The following is a 25413-nucleotide window of genomic DNA, read 5'->3' on the forward strand; positions in this document are numbered from 1 at the left end:
TATTTAATTATTATAAATATAAGTTATTATTAGCAAACCATTTCAAAAAAAAAAAAAAAGTTATTATTAGTAAATAGTAAAATATAGTACTTTGACGTGTAATGGAAAATACACGCAAGAATTGTGGATTTGCAGAATTTTTACATTATGTGTTAATTAAAGTATCTCAGCTCGGCAGTAAAGTGACAAGTAATTTGTTTACTAAAAATACCCAATAAAAACAGAAAGCAGCACAGCACAGCAGAGATTAGATTTGCATCGTGAATTGTACCTTACCTCATTCCACAGTCAGAATTGAAACCGTGTGAGATTGTACGTAAATTTCCACTTTCTTATATATTGGTAAGACTACTCCATCTACCATTCTTCGTCTTTATCTTTCTTTTACTATTTCTTTTATTTTATTGAAATGATAAAAATTCCTACAGCTAGCTCTATGTTATAAATTTTTAATTATTTATAGCTATTTTTTTACTCAGAATAAATGTTTTGTTATATAAAAAAATATATATAATTCATAACGTGTGCACGACGTGTATAGCCATTTATATATGAAATGATAGTCAAGAGTAGATAAATTACAGGTAACCGGGTGAGTCTGTCATGTATAAAATAAACAAAAAATAAAAATAAATAGTGGAAATGGCGGTAAGTGAAAGTATACCTGGTTTGGTGGTTGACTGTAGATTTGTTAAGTTAGGAAGATTGAAATGACCGCCGTACCTTTTTCCCTCAAACTTCATCTTCTTCATTTTTGAAGTTTCCAATCTCAATCTGAAATTCTCAATTCATAATTTATTAGACCCTAAAAGGTATTTTACATTTTCATTTTCTTTTCCTGTAACTATATTATGTTTGATCCTTCCTCATTAAGAATCCCATTTGAATCTCTTTTTTTAATGATCTTTTATTGAGAAAGCTTTCTCTTTCCTTTTCTTGCTCCGAAATCTGGAATCAGGACGTTGTGATTCAATTTGAATTTTGTGTGTATGTATATTTGATTGATACAGGCCAAAATCTTTGTTAGGTACTATAAATTTGTTTAAAAATGGATAATTATGGTTCTTCGTACCCTTACCAAAATTCAGGCTATGGATACCCTCCTAACACTCCTCCACCAGCATCACAATACCCACCCTCAAATTCAGATCCGTACGCCCCTGCTCCATATCCACAGCCACAGCCACACCCATACCCATATCCCTACGCCCCTTCATATTCATTCTCATCTGCATACCCACCGCCACCATTTTCAAACTCACATTCTGGCCCTTTAGATTATCAACTCCCTCCACCTCCCCCTTCCCCATCCCATTCACACCCACCTCATCATTCTTCTTCCCCACTTCCGTATCCATATCCATATCCAGCTTCAGCTCCTCCGGTGACCCCAAGTGCTCCTGGGCCTCACCTTCAACACCATGGAAGTTTCCAACATGGTTCAGGCCACTATCACTATGAACAAACCGGTGGGAGTTACCCACCTGTTGAAAACCCAGCCAGCTTCCCACCTCGAGCTAATAGCTTCTCGAATCATCATAGGCAGGAGAGTTATAGTTCAGTGGGAGTTGGGCCATCTACAAATCATGATGTTGACAATGTACCGGCGTCTTCTGCTAGCCACTCTGTTTACCCTCCTTTGGATGCTCTTTTGAACAATGTGCATTTGTATGATAACCATCCAACTGCTCCAGTGTTACCTCATGCGCCTGCAGTGTCACCCTTAATAAGTTCACCCCAAAGTGCTAAGTTTGAAAACCATGGGGAGTTTTATGGATATCCTAATAGCTCATTTTCTAGTAATTGGGAGGGCGCTTATTCTGATCAGGTTGCTTCGCCTACTCACTCTGTGTATTCCACTTCAACCTCATTCAATGGTTCGCAACATAGTCAGAATTTGCAGATTGTGCCATTGCAAGGTAAAGGATCCTTGAAGGTTTTGCTTCTACATGGGAATTTAGATATATGGGTACATGATGCTAAAAATCTGCCAAATATGGACATGTTCCATAAAACATTGGGGGATGTGTTTGCGAAGTTGCCAGGGAATGTGACCAATAAAATTGAAGGGCACATGAAGAACACGATCACTAGTGATCCATATGTTTCAATTTCAGTGGCAAATGCGGTAATTGGGAGAACTTATGTGATTAGCAATTCTGAGGATCCTGTTTGGAAGCAACACTTCAATGTTCCAGTAGCTCATAATGCTGCTGAGGTGCACTTTGTTGTAAAAGACAGTGATGTTGTAGGGTCACAGCTCATTGGAGTTGTGGCAATTCCAGTAGAGCAGTTATACTCGGGAGAAAAAATTGAGGGAGCTTACCCTATCTTGAATGCTAGTGGGAAGCCATGCAAACCCGGAGCCGTTCTGGGACTTTCAATTCAGTACTTCCCAATGGAGAAGCTGAGCATTTACCACTCTGGAGTAGGGGCAGGCCCTGATTATTATGGAGTTCCTGGGACTTATTTTCCTCTTAGGAAGGGTTGCAGAGTTACACTTTATCAAGATGCCCATGTCCCAGATGGAGCCCTTCCAGATTTGAGACTAGATGGTGGTTACACATATGTGCATGGGAAGTGTTGGCAGGACATTTTTGATGCAATACGTCAGGCACGACGTTTAATATACATAACTGGGTGGTCAGTATGGCACAACGTCAAATTAGTCCGTGATGATAGTTATGCATCTGATTTTACCCTGGGGGATATTTTGAGGTCCAAGTCTCAGGAAGGAGTGAGAGTGCTGCTACTTGTTTGGGATGATCCCACTTCAAGGAGCATTTTAGGCTATAAAACTGTAAGTATCTTATCTTTTATTGAATTGGTTTATTATACTACTTCAGGGATTTGGGAGTTTATACTTCTCCTTGTTATGGCTTTTCTCTTAACACAGTAGTTATTATTGTGATATGTTGTAATATTAAAATTGGAAATTCCTTGTTCAGGTGTTATTATGAATTCATGAATTTTACTTTTGAATGATAAATGACGTAGTTAGTCACCATATGTCGTAGCTCAGTATGAATGAGTATCAGATTTGGATGAATTGAAAGGTAACAGTATGTAAGAGAGGAAAAATGAAGGAGAGTTTTGGTTCTGTAAATTTTGCTTGGGTATATTTATCATGTAAACTTCACACAGTGCAATTTATTCTATACTAATCTAGTTAGTTATATTTAGAGAGTAAGTATGATTAGGAAACAATTCTGAATTCAAAAGTTATATTAAATGTTTACTTTTCAGAAAGTTGTGGTCACAAAATCTAGCATCTCTCTTAAAGGTTTCATTCATGTTTCAGTCTTTTTTCCCTTGTGAATCGCTAGGAAGTTTTTTTCCCCCTTGGATATGACTAAGACATGAATTGAAGAATTTATCAATTCAACAACTACAGGCATTTTTTGGTTATTAGCTCTCTACCCTGGTTCTAAATATTCTACTTTACTGAAAAACCAATACAGGATGGAATCATGGCAACCCATGATGAAGAAACTCGCCGATTTTTCAAGCACTCATCAGTGCAAGTGCTACTATGTCCCCGCAGTGCTGGAAAAAGACACAGCTGGTTGAAGCAAAGGGTTAGACTTGACTTGATGCTTTTCAGTATCTAATTCTTATACTTTTTGTTTCAAGTGACAAAGGAAAATGGAAATTAATCTTCCATTGTGCTGCTTGATTATTTTTAATTTTCAGGAAGTTGAGACAATTTATACACACCATCAGAAAAATGTTATTGTTGATGCTGATGCTGGCAATAACAGAAGAAAAATCATGGCTTTTGTTGGAGGACTTGATTTGTGTGATGGACGGTATGATACTCCACATCACGCTCTATTTAGGACACTTCAAACTGTGCATAAGGACGATTACCACAACCCTACGTTTACGGTAAATGCTTGAGCAAAATTGAAACAAATAAAGAATTCTCAACAATGCTTGTACTAAAATCTAACTGTTTATTATGCTATTATCATTATCTTGTAAGTTCTTGGTGATGGTACTTAATTGTCATTATGCTTACAACATAAATTTTTAGAAGTCAAGAAATTTGTTTTAATTGGTGACTTTGTTGTTATAATCAAACCTACACTGACTAATTTTACTAGCTGATTATCTTAACAGGGTAATCTTGCTGGTTGTCCAAGAGAGCCATGGCATGACTTGCATTCTCGAATTGATGGCCCTGCTGCTTATGATGTTCTGACAAACTTTGAAGAGCGATGGTTAAAGGCTTCAAAACCACATGGGATGTCCAAATTAAAGAGAAAACAATATGACGATGCCTTGCTTAGACTAGAAAGGATTCCGGACATCATTGGGTTGTCTGAAGCTACTTGCAGTAGTGAGAACGACCCTGAAGCTTGGCACGTTCAGGTAGTATTTACATTTAACCAACAATAATTTTTCCTTAGGCTCAACTGGTAAATCAATGATATAAGTTTGACGGGGTAATTTCTAAGATGTAAATCTTCTAATGCCAGAAAATGTAGATACAAAGTTCTGCATATTATTGTCGGCCTATAGTGGAGATTTAAAGATTTCAATGTATCTAATAGCTGGATTTTGATGCAGATATTCCGTTCAATCGACTCGAATTCAGTTAAAGAATTCCCTAAGGATCCAAAAGATGCCACAAGCAAGGTTGAATAAAATTTAGTGATAAAATCTTCTCTTTTTGTATAATTATTTGGTGATTCTGTTTATATTACTAGATTGTGGTAATTGAACTTCTTCTTTACAGAACCTGGTGTGCGGGAAGAATGTGCTGATCGACATGAGTATACATACGGCTTATGTGAAGGCCATTCGTGCAGCTCAGCATTTCATTTATATTGAGAACCAGTATTTTATTGGATCTTCTTACAACTGGAGTTCCCACAAAGATTTAGGTGAGAAATTGTCTTTTTATACGGAGAGAATTAGAATTATTTGGAAATTTCACTTAATTGATCTTACAGTGAGTATAAAAAAAAAATGCATGTCTTTTGCAGTTGAATAAATTTGACTAATGCAGTAGGGAGTGTATCTTTAGATTGGGTCCACAAAGAAAATGAGTAATGATATGTGCACACACAAACTTGATACACTTATGTAGAAAGTAATTTCAACCACTCGTTTTTATTTAAGATGAATCGCCACATAAGTGTGTGTGTGTGATTTATGTGTACACATGCCATTACTCTAAAGAAAAGAATCTAAATGTCTAATTTTGATATATGATCTCTTTTGGTGAAAAAGAGTTTAGTTTCATTAAAAAACAAAACAAAATCCCATCTGGCAGATCCCAATGTATAATCTACGTTGAATATTCAAATTCTGGCAACATTTTCTGGGATTGAGGTGGAGATTAAAATAATAAAAAAGAAGAGAACCCCGCTTTTGTAATATTAAAATTAAACAATCTGTGCACCTCCCAAATCAATAGAAACTTATTTCATCATTTTTACAGTTTCACAATTTCAAATGTAAATGTATATATTATTGTAGAATAAGTGATACATTTTGAATGAAGGTTTTATCCCTTTTCTTCGATTAGTTTGGCATATGTTCATTTGATTTTTCAATTGTTTTAGAGGATTGTCTGTTCTCTCATCTTTTGTAGTGATTCTTGTATTAGATAAAATAAATGTCTTTTTTTCAAGTCTAATAAAATAATATATTAAATAGATTTATGCTTTATATAACAAATCTCCTCTATCTTTTGTATTTATTCTCACTATAATTTTTTAACTGTGACACAGTATATCACAGATTCTTCTCCACTCTAGTTGGATTTGGATTATGCTCATTCAATTCTGGTGCCCTTCCCTTGCAGGTGCTAATAATCTGATTCCAATGGAAATTGCCCTTAAGATTGCAGATAAAATTAGAGCCAATGAGAGATTTGCTGCATATATTGTTATTCCAATGTGGCCAGAGGGTGTTCCAACTGGTGCTGCTACCCAAAGGATTCTCTTTTGGCAGGTATTTAGCCACCCTCTTGTTTTTGAAACTCATCAGTCATCATTACCAGTTTATCTGTCTTGATAATTCTGAGTCATTTAGTGTGGCTATGTCTGGAAGCAGTTGTAGAAACTGATTAATCAATTTAGTTACACTTAATTTTACTTAGATTATTTCAAAGTAGAGATGTCTCAAAAACTTAGGTGAAAGGACATATAATCAAAAAGTCTGGTTGACCTGTATTGTCATTTCTTATTGTCCTTTAAGAACTGCTTCCTGATAGGTAAAGGTAAATGATGAGAGCAATTGTTTCAGGAAAAATGAACACGTTTTTCTTTAATAGATTTCCCCCATTTATTTCAAGTGTTATGAAATGATCTGAGCTCTAAGCTTAGCTCCCATTACAGTGGTGGAAATTGGTCGTCTAGCAAATTACAGTGTCAAGAATTTGGAAAACCTTTACCTACTTTCATTCACTCAAATCAATGGTTTCTGTAGCAACTAGAACTGATGAAGACAATTTTTCTTTCGTGGCTCCTATTGTGAATAGTTCTTGTGGATTACTTGTTTTGCATATGTTAAATACTTTTCTATAAATTTACTTGCTTAAAGGGAGGGAATAAGAAGGGTATATAGTCACATTAGTTACATGGTTTAAAAAAATTACAGAAAACATAACGGGTTCATCAAATTTCATGTAGAGCACATTAATCACTACTACTGATTCTCTTTATTCTAGTAGACTACAATGCATTTTGTATGTATCTAAATCAAATTGGTTGTTTCAGAATAAGACAATGCAAATGATGTATGAGACAATTTACAAGGCACTTGTTGAAGCTGGGCTCGAAGGTGCTTACTCACCCCAGGATTATTTAAACTTCTTTTGTCTTGGCAACCGTGAGGACTTGGATGGAAATAACAGTGGCATGGAAAGTCCTACCGCAGCAAACAGTCCTCAGGTATCTTCTTTAAACTGACTTAATTCATCAGTCAATTGTTTTGGCATCCATTTTGGTTTGCTTTGCTTATCAGTGTTGATTTGTTTATTTCCCTAATTATATGTAAAAAGAGTGAAATGAAACGTGAACTTGTAAGCCTTTTTTCTTGTAGGCAATGACCTCGTTCTACTACTAGGCAATTGCTGATGGTCATTTATGATTGTTATAAAAATTTAGGAATATCATACTTCTATAAGTTTCAAATTCTGTTTATGGTTTTAAGTGGTGTGCTTTGCCTCCTTTTCCAGGCACTGAGTAGGAAAAACCGAAGATTTATGATTTATGTTCACTCAAAAGGCATGATAGTTGATGACGAGTATGTAATCATTGGATCTGCCAACATCAATCAGCGCTCTATGGAAGGCACTAGAGACACCGAAATTGCAATGGGAGCTTACCAGCCCCATCATACCTGGGCACGGAAATTTCGTAATCCTCTTGGACAGGTAACTTCTGAATAGGTGACATAGGGCTTTGGACAATTTATTAGAGTGCTAATATACAGTTGAAATTTTTCAGTTCAAAATTTTATTTTCTCAAACATATTATTAGTGAAGAAACGTGTTGTTGCCAATATGTTCATTAAATGAAAATCATTGTATATAGTTTGATTTTGAAAGATTTTAAAGCAAGGGCTTGGTTGTAGCATATTTAGGATGTGATGTGTTTACTATACTGTTATGAAAAGAACAAAAAAATGGGGTTTAGAAAGGGAGCAGATGAATAAAAATCGAGACATCAGTTAGTAAAATTAACTAATTATGTGAGGAATCAGGGACCTGGTGCCTGAATCGGTAAGTAAACACTTAATTGGAGATAGAAAATTGAAACACCTGTTTGACTTCTATTACCTTTACTGTTCATTTCTATTAGGAAACATGGCCTTACCAATTGTAAAAAAACACATTTAATTTCGTTGCTTTGATAATAATCTTATTTGGTGTTGTGAATAATGTGTGGTTGGCAGATATACGGTTATAGGATGTCATTGTGGGCAGAGCATATGGGAACCATTGAAGATTGCTTCACACAACCAGAGAGCATTGATTGTGTGAAAAAAGTAAGATCAATGGGGGAGATGAACTGGAAACAGTTTGCTGCAGATGAGGTAACAGAGATGAGAGGACATCTTCTCAAGTACCCAGTTGAAGTTGATCGAAAAGGCAAGGTGAGGTCCCTTCCTGGACATGAAAATTTCCCAGATGCAGGAGGAAATATAGTCGGCTCATTTATTGCTATTCAGGAAAATCTCACAATATGATTCTGCTATTTTTTACTGGCCAACTCAAACAATGAGAAATAGATATTCAAACACAAATTATAGTGCTAAATTGTTTTGTTTCGCCTCAGAGAATTATAGTGTGTGTATAGTCTTTTACTAACTTGTGTAACATAGCATAGAGTTTACTTGCACTTTACCGACTTGTACATTACAATTTTCCTATTATGTGTATATACACAATCATAGAAAAGTATACAAATATAATCAGGAAGTTTTGTATGTACACTTAAAATTCTCCTGAATAAAAGATTTGAGAGCTGTTTACATTGTTGGATATAATTATTGTAGAAAATAGTAAATTGAATTGTGTATGTATTTCATAAAATAGTATATATTTATATATAAAGTTATGAGACTAAATGAGAAATTATTAAATACAAATAGGAAATTAGAGATGTTCATCCAATCTAATTCGTACTATTTTATTCATAGTGCATTCAAATCGCATTACGTGCGGATTTCAATTTTTGGATTCAATCCAATCCGCACAATAGTTCAAATCTAATCTAATTCAATCCGTAAAAGTGCGGATTTGAACGGTTATTTTGGATTTGTTACTTTTTAATATTAAATTATTTAATATTTATGAAAAAAATATTTTTTTTTTCACATAACTAGCAACAAAATAAAACAAATTATAGTTATTTTATGTCTTCAATAATATATTAAAATAAATATAATAGTAAATAATAAAAGGAAGAAAATTTTTTTACTTTATTTTAAATTATATATACCAATAGAATATATATTTGATTTATTAAGTTTTGAAATATAATTGTATTATATGTATTAGACTTTTAAATTACTATTTTTTTTTACATTAAAATGTTATTTGTATATATAATTTTTTTTTTTATAAATATGTGTGGATTGGATTGGACCGGTTACTTTTATATGTCAATCTGTGCGGATTTTGAATTTTCCAATCTAATCCAATCCGCACAAGTGCGGATATATGCACTTTGCGGATTGGATTGGATCGACTATTTTATGAACATCCAAAAACTACTAAAATATATTCTAACACTCCCCCTCAAGTTGGAGCATAGATGTTAATCATGCCCAACTTGTTACAAAGATAATCAACCCGCACTCCATTCAAAGCCTTTGTAAAAATATCTCCTAGTTGTTCTCAGATCTTCACATATCCTGTGGAGATCAGACATTGTTAAATTTTCTCAGGAATAAAATGACAATCAATCTCAATGTGCTTAGTTCGCTCGTGGAACACGGGATTTAAGGCAATATGAAGAGCAACTTAATTATCAGACCACAATTTTGCTGGAATAGAAGTCTTAAACCCAAATTCAGTCAAAAGCTGATAAATTCATATTACCTCACACACAGACTGTGCCATAGCTCCATATTCTGATTCAACAGTCGATCTAGATACAACATCTTGTTTCTTACTCTTCTAAGAGATCAGACCACAATTTTGCTGGAATAGAAGTCTTAAACCCAAATTCAGTCAAAAGCTGATAAATTCATATTACCTCACACACAGACTGTGCCATAGCTCCATATTCTGATTCAACAGTCGATCTAGATACAACATCTTGTTTCTTACTCTTCTAAGAGACCAGATTGCCCCCAACAAATACACAATATCCTGAAGTGGATCGTCTATCTACCTTGGAGCCTGCTCAATCTGCATCAGAGAAACACTCAATCTGGGTATATCTACGATCCTTGTAAATTATACCTCGTCTTGGTGCTCCTTTCAAGTAACATAAAATTTGCTCTAGTGCTGCCCTATGATGAATTGTTGGAGAAGACATGAACTGACTAATGACACTAACTGGGAATGCAATATCTGGACGAGTCACAGTTAGATAATTCAACTTTCCAACCAATCTGTGATATTTCTCAGGATCTTCAAATGGTTTCCCATCACGTGTAAGATGCACAGTTGGATTCATTGGAGCATTATAAGGTTTTGCTCCCAATTTTCCTATCTCAGTTAACAAATCAAGTACATACTTTCTTTGAGACAGAAAAATACTTTGTTTACTCCGAGTAACTTCAATACCCAAGAAATACTTGAGCTCCCCTAAATCTTTCGTGTGAAATTGGGTATGAATAAAAGATTTAAGGGATGAGATGCCTTCAGTATCATTTCCAGTAATAACGATGTCATCAACATATGAAAAACCGTGTTTTTGCAAATGTCAGTTGTATATAAGAAAATATAAAAACTGGAAGCGTTTGCAGATCAGAAAGTAATTCTGCTACAGCAAAACGGAACAGGCAGAATATAAAATATTTACAGAAAAATAAATAACTTGACACAAGAGATTTATACGTGGTATCAGTGTTTTCACGAACACTCCTAGTCCACGGGGTCACGCCCAGAGAATGAAATCAATTAATAAAGTATCAAAATTACAAAGACAATTGACTTAAACAAGTTTAGACTCCCTCTAAAGTATTGCTGCAATCCTTTGTAATCCACTTTACGAATCTGACTTCTTGAAACACCTTCAAGCCCGAACTCCCTTCGTCTTTGAAGTGTGAGTGCTTACTTCCTCCCGAAGTAAGGCTTCAACAAGTCTTCTCCCGAAGACAAAATGCTTACTTCCTCCCGAAGTAAGGCTTTACCAAGTCTTCTCCCGAAGACCAATCTCTTGTTCAGTCAAGTACTTCTTCACAACCTCTAGGACAGAGTAAGAACAGAAATAGAACAACTAGAACCTAGATGAACAACTAGGCTCTCACAAAACAAAGAAACACTCTTCTCTCTAAAAGATAAAAAAAAAAAAAGAATAATGGAAGAGCTAATTCGAATGGTTGCTCTCTAGGCTCTATTTATAGAACATAGAAACCAAAGAGGCAACCACAAGATCGAATCTACAGCTGTACAAAAACTTTCCTAAGAAAACACGATCTGCTACATCAGAATCGGATGCTGACGCAACAGATCACACCAGAATTGGGAAACTTGCTAAAAACGGGTCCGATCTTCTATCAATGCTTGATTCCTGCCAAAAACATATTAGATATTCTGATTGTATCAAGATACAATCGAAATCAATAAGGAAAAGACAATAATCAAAGTTTCCCTAAAAAAGACAACTTTCCAAAAGAGAATTTCTTCTCTTTTAAGAAGTTTTCAACAAAGGAAAGTTCAGCTGAAAGTGCAACTTTCCAAACAAGGAAAAGAGCAACTACAATCCGAATTTATAAGGCAAGAAATCAAATATGAATGCACAACAATCTTACCATAAATGGAGAAATTATTTTGTCAACTAACTTGCCAAAAAAAAGACTTTACAATCTCCCCCTTAGGCACTTTAGATGAACAAAATAATTTTTAACACAAAGTATCTGCAAGATAAAGTTAGCCATAACAAATAACTACTCCCCCTGAGTAACACAATCGAAAACCAACAATAACTAAAGAACATGCTAACTTTTAAACCAAAATAGTTCACAAGTACTAAACACAACTCCCCCTGGAAAAAGGGTCCAGAGTTGATAAAAACAAATTGAATGCTCAATAAAATGCACATTAATTAAAAAATATTTTGACAACTAAATTGCCAAAAAAGGACCTAACAATCTCCCCCTTTGGCACTTTAGATAATCAAAATATTATTAATTAACAAACACCTACAAAACAAAGTTAGCGAAACAAACATAAAGACTCCCCCTGAGAAGCACAACAATAAACCAAAATAAAAAGCTAACTTTGACCAAAGACGAACACAAACACAAACACAAACCTCAACTCCCCCTAGACAGTTGAGTATACAATTAAAACCCCCAATTACTCCCCCTTTTTGTTTATCTATAAGGGCCAAAGACAAAAAGAAATGAAAATATAGAAATATGTCCAACAAAAACACAAAGAAAGAAAACTAATGCCCCATAAAGCTTGATCAATGAGGACAGCTGCTTGGACATCTCTTGCTGAAGTTCCTCCATGGCAGCAAGACGATTGTTCACCAGCTGAACCTCATTCTGGACTTCCTGGATTTCTGCAGCTGCAGAAGGCACGGTTGAAGCAGCAGGAGGTGCATTGGAAGGGGTTACAACGTTTTCCACCAACTTTTTGGTGTGCCCTAGGTTCTTAGTTCTCACCATTTTCGATCTGAAAGGAAAGATGAACAGTAACAACAAGAGAAACAAGAAACTAGGTTCGGGTTGGTGGAGAGGTGAATGACAAAGATTGGTTTACATTGATATGGAAGCTAAAAGAGAAAAAGAAACCAATTTTGAAAATTTGAACAATAACCGCCAGCCCATGAACAAAAAAAGGAAACCGCCCACTCTCTTGCAACTCCTTTCCTTTTTTTTTTAAAAAAAAAAATAATAAAAAAATAAATAAAAAGAAACTAGAATTACCAATAATATTTCCAAAAATAAGACAATCTTTCAAGATTAAAGACACATTACCATAAAAGATTAATCTTTAAATGGAAAAATATCAAAATAAATCAAGGAAGAATGAATATTGATACTTACCAATTAAGCTCACAATTTTCTTAGCCCATGAATCAAGTCACCACGCCTCCCCTTTTTTTTTATTTTTTTTTATTTTTAAGAAACCAAAAATAAAATAAAATGTGTACAATATATGAAATTCTAATCAAGCAATTTAATCAAATATCATTAAAAATTGACAAAATAAAATACATGTTATGCTTTTAAAAGAAAATAACCAATTAGTATCTCAGGAACAAATCATACTTAATTGATGTTGAGGAAAAAGATATGCATGTTACTAAAAAATTGTGAACCAGGATTATCAATTTAATTTAGTAGATGAGACTTACAACTTTGAACACACTTGTCAGGCATAAGTGTGTGCAGTGAAAATAGGATCATTGTCCTTGGCAAGATTTTTCATTTTTGCTTTTTTCAATTTGATCCCGCAACTGGATGCTCTCACACCATACTGAAGGTAGCCCTTTTCTATGGTAGTGCATCCTCATCATAGTTGCTAATTACAATGTTTCAGCTTACTCAAAAGATGGCTTTCACACCTCAGTATGTGTAACTCTATTCCAGCAAGGGGCCTGACAAGTCTGAAACAAAAATTGCTCAACTCTGTATAAGAACATTATTTTAATCCTAGACACAAATAAAGAGTAACATGAACCTTTTAACACAACATCACAAAGTATGATAAGAATTAGATCCTAACTAATTATAATCCAAAAGCATAAACATGATTTGTCAAATTAAAATGAAAGAGGATTAAAAGCTAGAAAAGAAACTTAACAATATTGTACAAAAATATGAACAAGAGAGATTTAAACAATGCAAACTCCCAAAGACTTTCTGAGGGAGTCAAAGCGACTTGAATCTAGGGCCTTTGTGAAAATATCAGCTAATTGTTTTTCAGTATCAACATATTCTAATTGCGAAGATTTATTTTCAACAAGTTCCCTGATAAAGTGATGCCTTATATCAATGTGCTTTGTTCTAGAATGTTGAACATGATTTTTGGAAATATTTATGGCACTAGTGTTATCACAAAAGATAGTTAAAACACCTAATTCAAACCTATAGTCAATCAACATTTGTTTTAACCATAACAGTTGAGTACAACAACTGCCAGCAGCAATGTACTCAGCTTCGGCTGTGGACAATGAAATGGAATTTTGTTTCTTGCTATGCCAAGATACTAGATTATTTCTAAGAAAGAAACAACCTCCACTTGTGCTCTTTCGATCATCAGCATTGCCTGCCCAATCTACATCACTAAAACAAGCAAGGTTAGAGTTAGTATCTTTAGAGTACCAAATTCCATAATCAAGAGTACTATTAACATATCGAATAATCCTTTTTACAGCTGATACATGAGATTCCATAGGATTACTTTGATATCTAGCACATTCACCCACACTGTAACAAATATCTGGATGACTAGCAGTTAAATACAATAGACTTCCAATCATACTGCGATAAAGTGTAGTGTCTACCTTTACTCCATTCTCATCTTTTGACAATTTCAATGTGGTGCTCATTGGAGTACTTACCTGCTTAGCCGATTCAAGACCAAATTTCTTGACAAGGTTCTTAGCATACTTACTTTGAGATACAAATGTACCTCCTTCCATTTGTCTAACTTGAAGACCCAAAAAGAAAGTAAGCTCACCAACCATGCTCATTTTAAATTCACTTTTCATTTGATCAACAAAAACCTGCACTTCATGGTTAGATGTAGAACCAAAAACTATATCATCAACATAAATTTGAGCAATGATAAAATCAGATTTTATATGCTTGATGAAAAGAGTTTTATCCACACTACCTCTTTGATAATCATGAGAAAGTAAAAATTGAGTTAACCTTTCATACCAAGCTCGAGGAGCTTGTTTCAGACCATACAAAGCTTTTTCAAGCTTGTACACATGGTCTGGAAATTGAGGATCTTCAAATCCTTTTGGTTGCTCAACATAAACTTCCTCATTCAAAATACCATTTAGGAAGGCAGATTTTACATCCATTTGAAACAATTTAATATTCAAGATACAAGCAATACACAAAAGTAAACGAATTGATTCTAATCTTGCAACAGGAGCAAAAGTTTCATCAAAATCAATACCTTCTACCTGTGTGTACCCTTGTGCCACCAAACGAGCCTTGTTTCTCACAATTGTACCGAACTCATCAATTTTATTTTTAAATAACCATTTTGTTCCAATTATATTTATACCTTTTGGTCTTCGGACCAAAATCCATACCTTGTTGCGAACAAATTGGTTGAGTTCCTCTTGCATTGCATTGAGCCATTCCTCAAAGGTCATGGCTTCCTTCACATTTTTCGGTTCATATTGAGAAACAAAACAAAGAAAGCTGATCAGATTAACATACCTTCTGCGAGTTACCATGCTTTCTTCAGGATTTCCAAGAATGAGATCTTTTGGATGATTCAATTTGACTCTGGTGCTTGGTTCTTTCTGAATAGAATCAGTGATGATGTTTGGATGAGTCAAGATAGACGGTTCTGGTTCTCCAGTCTCAGTTGCAGCAGCAGATTCATCATTTGTATCATCAGAAATGGGTTCTGCTGCATCAGGATCTGCGTTTGCTACTTCTGGAGGAGCATCCATGAGACTATCTATCTTGGCCTCTGTGGAAAACTCTGAAAAATCTTTAAAATCATCAACAACCACATTAGCTGATTCCAAAACAGTTTGAGTTCTCATGTTATAAACACGATAAGCTCTACTGTTTAAGGAATATCCAATAAACACACCAACATCACTTTTAGTATTAAATTTACCAATATGCTCACGATCTCTATAAACATAACACACACATCCAAAAACATGAAAATGACTTACATTGGGGCGCTTACCTTTCCAGATTTCATAAGATGTTTTTGAGGTACCTGGACGAATAAACACTCTGTTTATTATATAGCAAGCTGTGTTAATAGCTTCAGCCCATAAGCGCTTTGTCAACTTCTTGCTATTTAACATCACTCTTGCCATTTCCTGCAATGTTCGATTCTTCCTCTCAACAACTCCATTTTGTTGAGGAGTTTTGGGAGCTGAAAATTCATGAGTTATACCTGTAGACTTGCAAAAATCATCATACACAAAATTTTCAAACTCCTTACCATGATCACTTCGAATTCGAACAATTTTCCCAATATTACAACCTTTCTCAACTCTTAATCTCAAACAAAGAGTTTTAAAGGCATCAAAATTGTCAGACTTTTCTCTTAAGAAATCTACCCAAGTAAAACGAGAGAAATCATCAACACAAACAAAGATATATCGTTTACCATTCAAACTTTCAACTTGGATTGGACCCATAAGATCCATGTGAAGCAATTCCAATACTTTTGAGGTATTGATATCAGACACAGGCTTGTAAGTGATTTTTAATTGCTTCTCAAGTTGACATGGTTCACACTTACCAACACTTTCCTTACCAAGCTTGGGAAGACCTCGAACAATACCTGCATTTGACAATTTTTTCAGGTTTTTATAATTAATATGCCCAAGCTTGGCATGCCACAAATCTGTGGTGTTGTTGATAGCTGAATGACAAGTAAACACAGGGGTTAGAGTGTAACAGTTATCATTGGATCGAAATCCTTGCAAGATACATTCATTATCATCATTAAGAACATAGCAATGATCACTATCAAATGAAACAGTAAACCCTTGGTCACAAATTTGACTAATGCTAAGTAAATTAGCCCTCAATCCTTCAACTAACATCACATTTTTCAGTCTAGGTAACCCTTCAAAATTTAGAGTTCCCATACCAACAACTTTTCCACATAAGCCATTACCAAAAGTGACTTCTCGACATTGCATAGGCCGAATGTTAGTCAAAAAGTCCTTGTCACCTGTCATATATCTAGAACAACCACTGTCAAAATACCACATTTGAGAAGCAGCAGTTTTATCAGAAAAACCAGCTAGACAATTCTTTTTCACCCATATTTGTTTCAAACCTTTATGTTTCTTTTGAGATTTTTCCAAATTATCAAAATAATTTGTTTTAAACAGATTTTTCAACATGAAACATTTAGGTCTGATATGTCCTTTTCTACCACAAAAATAACAAGTGGGAACAAATCTTTTTACCTGAGATCTTACTCTTTTCGAAAATTCTGGAGATTTTGCAGCATCAGAAACAGCTCTTGCTACAACAGGCTGTGAAACTGTTGCAGCAGACTTTGTAGCCTCAGAGTATTTCGTTTGAACACTAGATTTTACAAACTTTGTGACTCCAGAACTTTCCATCCCATTTGATCCAAGGCCTGCGAAACCTCTTTGACCTGCATTATGACTTTGTATGATTCAGCAAGAGACTCTTCACAGATTTTAGACTCATCTGAATCTGATTCCTCTTGTTCGGTGGTATTATTCAAACATATTAATCTAGCTTTCACCTGTGAATCACACAACACATTAGTCATAACAGAAGTTAGGGCAACATTTTCAGAATTATCTTCATCACTTTCGGTTTCATCATCACTCCAAGAGACATTGAAACTTTTCTTATTCTTTTTCAAGGTGTTTGCACACTCAGCTTGAATATGCCCAAAACCTTCACATTCCCTGCACTGAATTCCCTTTTTGTTAGAGACAGATGGTTTAATAAATGTATTACCTTTTGAACCTTTCGAAATGTTCTTTTTATTTCCCATCTTTTTCATATATTTCTGAAAATTCTTAGTTAATAAAGCAATCTCATCATCACATTCACTATCAGAATTTTCATTATCAGCAACTTTCAAAGCAATACTTTTACCTTTATCAGCAATGGATTTGGGTTTGTCCTTTTGTTTAATCTGTTGATTTAATTCAAAAGTACGTAAGGAACCCATCAATTCTTTCACCTTCATTGTGCTAAAATCTTTAGCTTCCTCCATTGCCAAAAGTTTAGTATCGAACCTTTCTGGAAGAACTCTAACAATTTTTCTCACAAGAACAGAGTCATCAAGCTTTTCACCAAGAGCAAAATATTCATTAGCAATATCAGATAATTTTTCATAGAATTCAGTTAAAGTTTCATTATCAGACATTCTAAGCTCATCAAATTTAGTTTGAGGCATGATAAATCTAGATCTCTTCACATTGAAAGTTCCCTCAAACTGAGTTTGAAGGATCTCCCAAGCTTCCTTAGCAGAAACACAAGATGATATAAGTTTAATGTAACCTTCACCTACACCGTTAAAGATAGCATGCAAGGCTTTGCTATAGTAGGCAGAAAGTTTATCATCTTCTATAGACCATTCCAGTTCAGATTTTATAATAGTATTACCTGAAGAATCTGTCTCTACTGGAAGAGACCAACCTGATAGAACCATTCTCCAAGCTTTCTCATCTTGAGATTTGATGAAGGCCCTCATTCTAACTTTCCAATAAGGATAGTTAGAGTCATTAAGCAATGGTGGTCTAGAAATGGAACTTCCTTCTGCAAAAAATGACATTTTAACATAAAAACGTTATAGGACCACACTAAGAGTTTAGTGTCCCGCTCTGATACCAATTGAAAAACCGTGTTTTTGCAAATGTCAGTTGTATATAAGAAAATATAAAAACTGGAAGCGTTTGCAGAAGCAGAAAGTAATTCTGCTACAGCAAAACGGAACAGGCAGAATATAAAATATTTGCAGAAAAATAAATGACTTGACACAAGAGATTTTTTAATATATTGGTTTATTAATATATTGGTGATTCTAAAAAAATTAAAAAATGATATGTATATATAATAAGTTAAGATTTCAATACTAAAACATAAGTAAAAGTCGTACTACTGATACTTACTGTCATATTATCCAAATAAAAAGTCGTTTTTATGGTCTATTGTATAAATTTGATCCTCACTGATTAGAAAATAACGATCTCTTCCTTCCACTTTGAACTCAAAATTCTCTGTCACTAGAGATTGATATCCCAAGAATTGAATTGGAATTGGAATACAGAGAATTTGAGTTTCTGTCTCTCAAAATTTTCTCATTCTGTGATCTAAATTTCTAATTTCTCTTTCAAACTCACCTTACGACTAAAGCAAGAGTCATTACTCTTTAATTAATATATATATTTTTATATATATAATATAATATATTCAGTTGAATAAAAATCATATAGAATAATTTGTAATTTTATTTAATCACTTTTTTTTAGAACGACTCACTATAATAATAGAAGATTAATAATTAATTATATCACTTCTCTTGTGATTTTCAACTAATCTCCTCCTACACATATACATTTAGGGCCCGTTTGGTACGCAGGATTGGACTGGATTGGACTGGATTGGACTGAAAATGATTGGACTGGATTGGACAAGATTGGATTATGCTGAAAGTAATCCTGTGTTTGGTTTAAGAATGGACTGGACTATTTTATTTATTTCCTTTTTTTGAAAAAAAAACTTAAATTAAATAAAAATATATAATAATAAATTAAAATTAAAATATATAATAATAAATAAATAATTCGTAGCAAAAAAAATAATATATCATATATAATTAAGAATATATCATAAATATATAATAAAATATTTTGTCATATTTTTTATTTAATAAATAATTAAAATAGTAAATTAAAAATACTTGAATAATATAAAATTGTTTATCTTAAACACTAATTTAATATAAATATTAATTTTTTAAAATATTTATATAAATCTTTTAGTAATTTTAAAAAAAATATATATAATTTTATTGTCATATTTTTTTCTTAGAATCAATTTAAGTAACCATTATTTAATTAATAATATTCTAAATTTTAAAAACTTATGTATAATAATTCAAAATTATACATTTTCACTAATTTTAATGAATAAGTTTTTGATAAAAAAAATGTATAAATAAATGTGTGATAATTATTTCCTTTAAATTCTTATTAAATTTAAAATATATTAATAAAATTTAAATTAAAAAAACGAAAAAAAAATCTCACCTGCATGGGATTATTTATCCCACCCTGCTGGATGGGATAAATAATCCCAGACAGATGAGGTTAACTGGATTAGTTATCCAGACTTCTAACATGCCCAAACACTGGATTGGACAAATTAGCTTGTCTAATCCAATCCAGTCCTGCGTACCAAACATGCCCCTATAGTATTATCTTTATATAATATTTTTAAACTAATAACTGAGAATATTTTTAATTATCGATTTGAGTAGGACCTGCCAGAGTAAAAAAAAGAAATTAATTATATGCGGAGAATGAAAAGTGCAAAGAAAGGTTAAAATCTACCTATTAAGAGTATCTTTATTTTTCTTATTTACAACTTTTAGATTGATGTTATTTTTAATTATCAATAATTTAGAGATTAATTTTTATTTATTTTTTATTTTACACATATTTAAGTTGTGTTTATTTGAACATTAATATTTAGTTTATTTTTGAATAATTTTAAGAACATATTACAGTAAAATTATCAAGTTTTCTTAAACAATAATATATTGCATCAAATATTTATTTCTAATTGTCAAAATTATAAATTATATTATTACGATATACATTATAATAATCTCACATAATATTTTTTTTTTCAATTATTAATTATATCACTTTTAAATAAAGTAAAAATACTTAGTATAAAATGGGAAATTTGACATTATATACTTAAAAAAAGCATAAATTGTTTTTATATGCTTCTTAAAAAAATGTAAAAATAATACCCTCCAAATATCTTTAATCCCAACAATACCCTCCTCATTTTAAACCCCCACTCTCTCTCTAACTCTCTCGTTTTTCTCTCTCTTTCTCTAACTCTCCAAACCCATTCCCAACAAAACCCCACCGGACCATCCACGAGAAGCACCCGACAACCCACGACCACCGCACCACTTCCGGCGAAACCCATTCGCTTGTTTTCTGCATTTTTTTTTTCTGGTTTTTGACGATGTCGCGAAACATCGCTAAATGTCGCGAAACATCGCGAAATCATGAAACATCTCTAAATGTCTTTAATTCACAACAGCGCTTGTTTTCTACATTTTTTTTTTCTGATTTTTGACGATGTCGCGAAACATCGCTAGATGTCGCGAACATGTCGCGAAATATCGCGAAATCGTGAAAACATCTCCAATTCACTATATCGCGAAACACATTGCGAATATCATCGCTAAACATCGCGAAACATCGCGAAATATCGCTAAATATCGCAAATCATCACTAAACTTCATCCCTGACCTCAGATTTGTTCTGTCATTGCAAATACATCGCTAAATATCGCAAAATATCGCAAAAAACTGGTAAACCAGAAGAAAAAAATGCAGAAAACAAGAGAGGCCGTGAGAGAAGATGACGGCGAGGCCGTGAGAGAAGATGACGGCGAGGCCTTGCGACTGAAGTTCTGGGTCTGTGTGTTCGACGGTAGGGGTTCTAGGTCGGGGTTAACGCCGGAGAAAGAGAGAGAGACATGGATGTTTGATTTTTATTTGTTTAAGGGTAAAATTTGATAGAAAAATAGTGTGAGTATATTTTGCATGATGCAAAATATGCTAGCATATTTTTAGTGGATAAATTAATTTTAAGCATATAATATCAAATTTCCCTATAAAATTTAGTGCACATAATTTTTTACTAGTTTTATTAATAAGTACTTATATTTTATTGTACATTATCATTAAATTCACAACTAAATTTTGAAGGTAATGAACTTATTATTACTATAAGTAAAAATAACATAAAAGTATCTTAAACAATAAGATAATCAATATTACTTAAAATAATATTTTTTTTTTGTAATATTACTAATTCCGTGATTCATAAGATACAATTTTGTTTTTTTATAATTTTTTTAAAAATAAATTATTAAAATATTACACAATAAAATAAACTTATTTTCGTAAGTCAATTAGTAATTTTTTCTAACTAATCTGTTAGATACTAATAAAATGCAACATGTTAATTTTTTATTTCTCTAAATTATAATTTTAATTAAAAATAATTTAAATATAAAAAAGATAAATAAATTATTTTGAAATTATAAATATTATTATTATTTTTTCTTTTCTTTTTTGTCTTCTTCACCCTGCCACTTTATCAATCTATTTAAAGATTAATTAATTAAATTATTTTTATCTTTTTCATTTTTCATTTATTCTTTCTACTTGTTCATGCTCACTGCCCACCACCCCTACCAAAAACTCAGCACACACCACCACCATCTAAAACAGTTTACGATTCCCACCCACCCTGGATCCGATCATGCTTCAACCAAATCAAATTTCCAAGATTCTCAAATCTATTTTTCTTCAAAATTAATTAATTGAACCAGAAATGAATAATTTCCACACAGTATATATATTACAACAAAAATAAATAATAACAGTATAATTTATATACACAGTACAACGAACCTCTAAACTTTAATTTGTATAAAATCAACTCTTAAAATCACAACTAACACCAGTGAAAACACTGAACGAATGTCCTTTTCGTGGAGCATTACAAGTGCCAAATCGACTATTAAAATCTTCGAAATTGGCGGTTGCAAAACGGTGTCATGATGACCTTGATCCGTTTCGATAATAATCGATGTTGGCTCCCTATGCGGACACAATCTCGAAGCTCGTTGACCCATTACCTGCACGCTTTCAACCTTCAAGAAAGGTGAAAACGTCACTGGGGATGGCTGCCGTTGCGGTCCACAGCGTCGGCGATGATGGCTGGCTTCGATGACTCCACGCCACGACAGAGTGGCTGGCCTCTGGTGTCAAGGAGGGTAGCGCCGGTCGAGATCTAAACGCTATTGGACGCCGGAGTCGTCTCAGACTAGAGCAACGTGAGATGGAGCGAGAGACAGGTCCGTTGGTAAGGGAGAGAGGCGATCGAGTGGGTTTGGAGTTTTGGTTAAAAATGAAAAGGAATTATTAATTTTTTTTCTTCATTTTTTAATAGTTTTTTATTTTTAAATTAAAAAAAAAAGCTAATTAGGATTTTTGTTCATAAACTTTGACATGTACCAAAGATTGTCCTTGAACTTTTAAGGTCGTTAAAAATACCACATGAACTATTGAGATTCTTGAATTTAAGGAATTTTGTCTAATTTCATTCAATTTTACTATTTCAGTGATTGTTTATGTACTAAATCATGCTCTCAAGACTTTGATATCTAACAAATCATGCCTATCGAATATGTATTAAATTATGCCCCTAAATTTTTATCTATGTTAGACTTTTTTACTAAAATTGGAAAAAAGTCCTTAAATCCAACAATCTCTATAGTTCAGGAACATTTTTAACGACCTTAAAAGTTCAGGGACATGATTTATTACATGTCAAAGTTCAAGGGGACAAAAATCCTAATTAGCCTTAAAAAAAAATTAAGCAATAATTTGTTAACACATGACATTTGTAATTAATAAATAGGTATGTATGAAAAGTGGATTAAGAGATTTACGAAAATAGTGAGCTTCACTAAATTTTGGCTTTTGGGGAGTTATTCAACAATTTTCTCTAATTAAAAAACAATTGATTTGCAATTTTTCTTTTAAACGAGACTTTTGCTTAAAAAAAGAAGACTTTCTAAATTTAGCCAAACACGTCGCATGAAGGTGGCGGTGGGAATGAGGCCAGTCTCTGACAAATGCTGCGCTCATTGGCTCCCAACTTGAATATTAAGATAAGAACTATTTATTTATTTTTATATATCTTTACATTTTTTAGGGTGTATAATTAATATTATTTATTTATTAGGAAAACCATACAATTATATTTATTAGTATTTCTAAAGAAAATAATTCAATGTATGATTTCGAAAAGAAAAAAAAGGGAAATTCACAAACGTATGGGACTTTCTCCTCTTTTGTCTCACGAGAAGATTGCCATGACGAATTCTTCTATTTTTCATTTTTTAAGAAAATCTTTTCTTTTCTCTTTTATTTTTTTTCCCTCTTTTCAAATGCTTTCCAAATCAATGAGATTTGTTTGCTTATTAATTTGTAATATTATTCTCTCTTCTGCCATGTATGTATGCAATATGTATTATATTTATTATAATTTATTCTTTATCTATAAGCAATCTACGGCTCTGACATTATTTATGGCGTTACGTACTAATTGAAAAGAAGAAATATACAAAATGCAAGAGCTTTATATTATATATATATACACATTATATACGTGATTCATGCATTAATTACATCACTCCTAGAAGCTTTTTATTGTAGTTTCGTTCGTGTAACATGCATGCGTCCCAACTTGGATTGAGGTATACGATGAAATTATATATAAATCTGCTGTAATATCTTTTGTTTTATAAGATTTTGAAAAATTAATTAAAAAAAATATATAGCATCATTTTTTTTTTTGTATGGATAATTTATATAGCATCATTGAATAATGAATATTATTGAACTTGAAAAGTTGCAAAATATTTGATATATAAGACCCTCTTACAAACTTTCTCCTTATTTGGTGATATATATTTTATTTAATTATATATACATATGTAAAGAAAAAATTACTAGGAAATAAGGAATTAGTTGTGTTAAAAAAGAGTATTGATATTGGGTACTAGTGAATTAGTGGTGCCTAACACTTCTATAGACGACGATTTATGATTGTTGAGCGGCATTCGACACTAAAAGTTATTTTCTTAAATTATATAGGACTCGATACTTAATTATACTATTGCAGTATGACACTAAAGAATGTACTAAACATCAGTTGTACTAGATACCAATAACACCTTTTCAACATTTTTCGTTATAAAAATAAGATTACAAACAAGTTGTTAATTATATTATTTTTCCAAATGTTTGTACAAATATAGGTTATAGACGTCTTTTTCGTAGGTTCTGAGATGACTTTTTGTGATCAAGAGTTCATGACTTATTTAAATGGAGGTTCAAGAGGACAGTTACAAATTGAGCTATACATACTAGTTTTTATTTTTCTTTTGAAAGTTTAACTTGATAGTATATATATGTTGGTTTAAACTAATTTAAAATTAACATGTTATTTGCTATTACAATTAATATACTCTACAATATATTTAAATATTTATTATTATTAAGTTAATATTACGTACAATATATATTTAATTATATTTTAATTTTTAATTTAATTATGTACTTTAATTTTAAATGAATAACACTTTCGGTTGTGTTAAGAGTCCATACTTTTTGATGTTTTCGATAAAATAGAAAATGTACAGAACCTACCGTTATGTGTAAAAGAGTATGGCAAACAATAAAAATTGGAAATCTTTGTTTTATAATTACTTTCCATCGTTTTTCTAAAAGGATAATACACTTTTTCTTTTTAAAAAATAATAATAAAAATATATTTATTTTTTTGTAATTAATTGCAATAAGTAATGGCGTCACAATATAGTAATTCTTTAAAAAACATAAACACTTATTCCATTTTATTATTTAATAGAAACATATTTTTGTTTGGATGGATTGAATAAAAAAAAGATAATAGAATTTTTTGTTTAAATATGTAATTTAAATTTAAATTGCAATGTTATGTTAAAAATATGTATAGTGATATATAAATAGGTCTATGAAAGTTCATCCACAGGATATATTTTTTATGGGAAATCTATATCCTCCTCTAAGCAAATTATATAAGGTTTTGACTTTTGATCATATAAATAATTATATAATTATAAATTTTATAAATAATTTATCTCACTGTATATTAGGACTTTCAATCCCAATGAACAATTCATTAGGACTAAGCGAGAAATCTGGGAATAGGATTCAAATATTTGTTGAATCGGTTATATATATTT

General features: G+C 32.5%; 1 protein-coding gene across 2 annotated transcripts; it reads left to right on the forward strand.

The window, feature by feature from the left end:
- Nucleotides 1-585: 585 nt before the first annotated feature.
- Nucleotides 586-8505, forward strand: LOC133033474 (phospholipase D beta 2-like). Of its 2 annotated transcripts, none has more exons than XM_061108228.1 (11): nt 586-812; nt 1028-2800; nt 3462-3578; nt 3694-3888; nt 4123-4374; nt 4573-4641; nt 4742-4889; nt 5816-5964; nt 6732-6905; nt 7193-7390; nt 7912-8505. In XM_061108228.1, the coding sequence occupies exons 2-11, from the start codon at nt 1049-1051 to the stop codon at nt 8203-8205; spliced, it is 3348 nt and encodes a 1115-aa protein (XP_060964211.1). In that variant the 5' UTR covers nt 586-812; nt 1028-1048; the 3' UTR covers nt 8206-8505. The 2 variants fall into 2 exon arrangements, with proteins under 2 accessions (XP_060964211.1, XP_060964210.1); XM_061108227.1 differs by having other exon boundaries at nt 587-812; nt 1011-2800.
- The last annotated feature ends 16908 nt before the right edge of the window (nt 8506-25413 follow it).

Source organism: Cannabis sativa, chromosome 1 (genome assembly GCF_029168945.1).
Source record: "Cannabis sativa cultivar Pink pepper isolate KNU-18-1 chromosome 1, ASM2916894v1, whole genome shotgun sequence".
In the NCBI taxonomy this organism is placed as follows: Eukaryota; Viridiplantae; Streptophyta; class Magnoliopsida; order Rosales; family Cannabaceae; genus Cannabis; species Cannabis sativa.

Excerpts from the sequence above, each read along its gene's own strand:
- LOC133033474 (XM_061108228.1), top strand. The coding sequence starts at position 1,049 with ATGGATAATTATGGTTCTTCGTACCCTTACCAAAATTCAGGCTATGGA. Across the intron at positions 2,801-3,461 it reads GCATTTTAGGCTATAAAACT|GATGGAATCATGGCAACCCA; the intron begins GTAAGTATCTTA and ends AAACCAATACAG. Across the intron at positions 4,375-4,572 it reads CTGAAGCTTGGCACGTTCAG|ATATTCCGTTCAATCGACTC; the intron begins GTAGTATTTACA and ends ATTTTGATGCAG.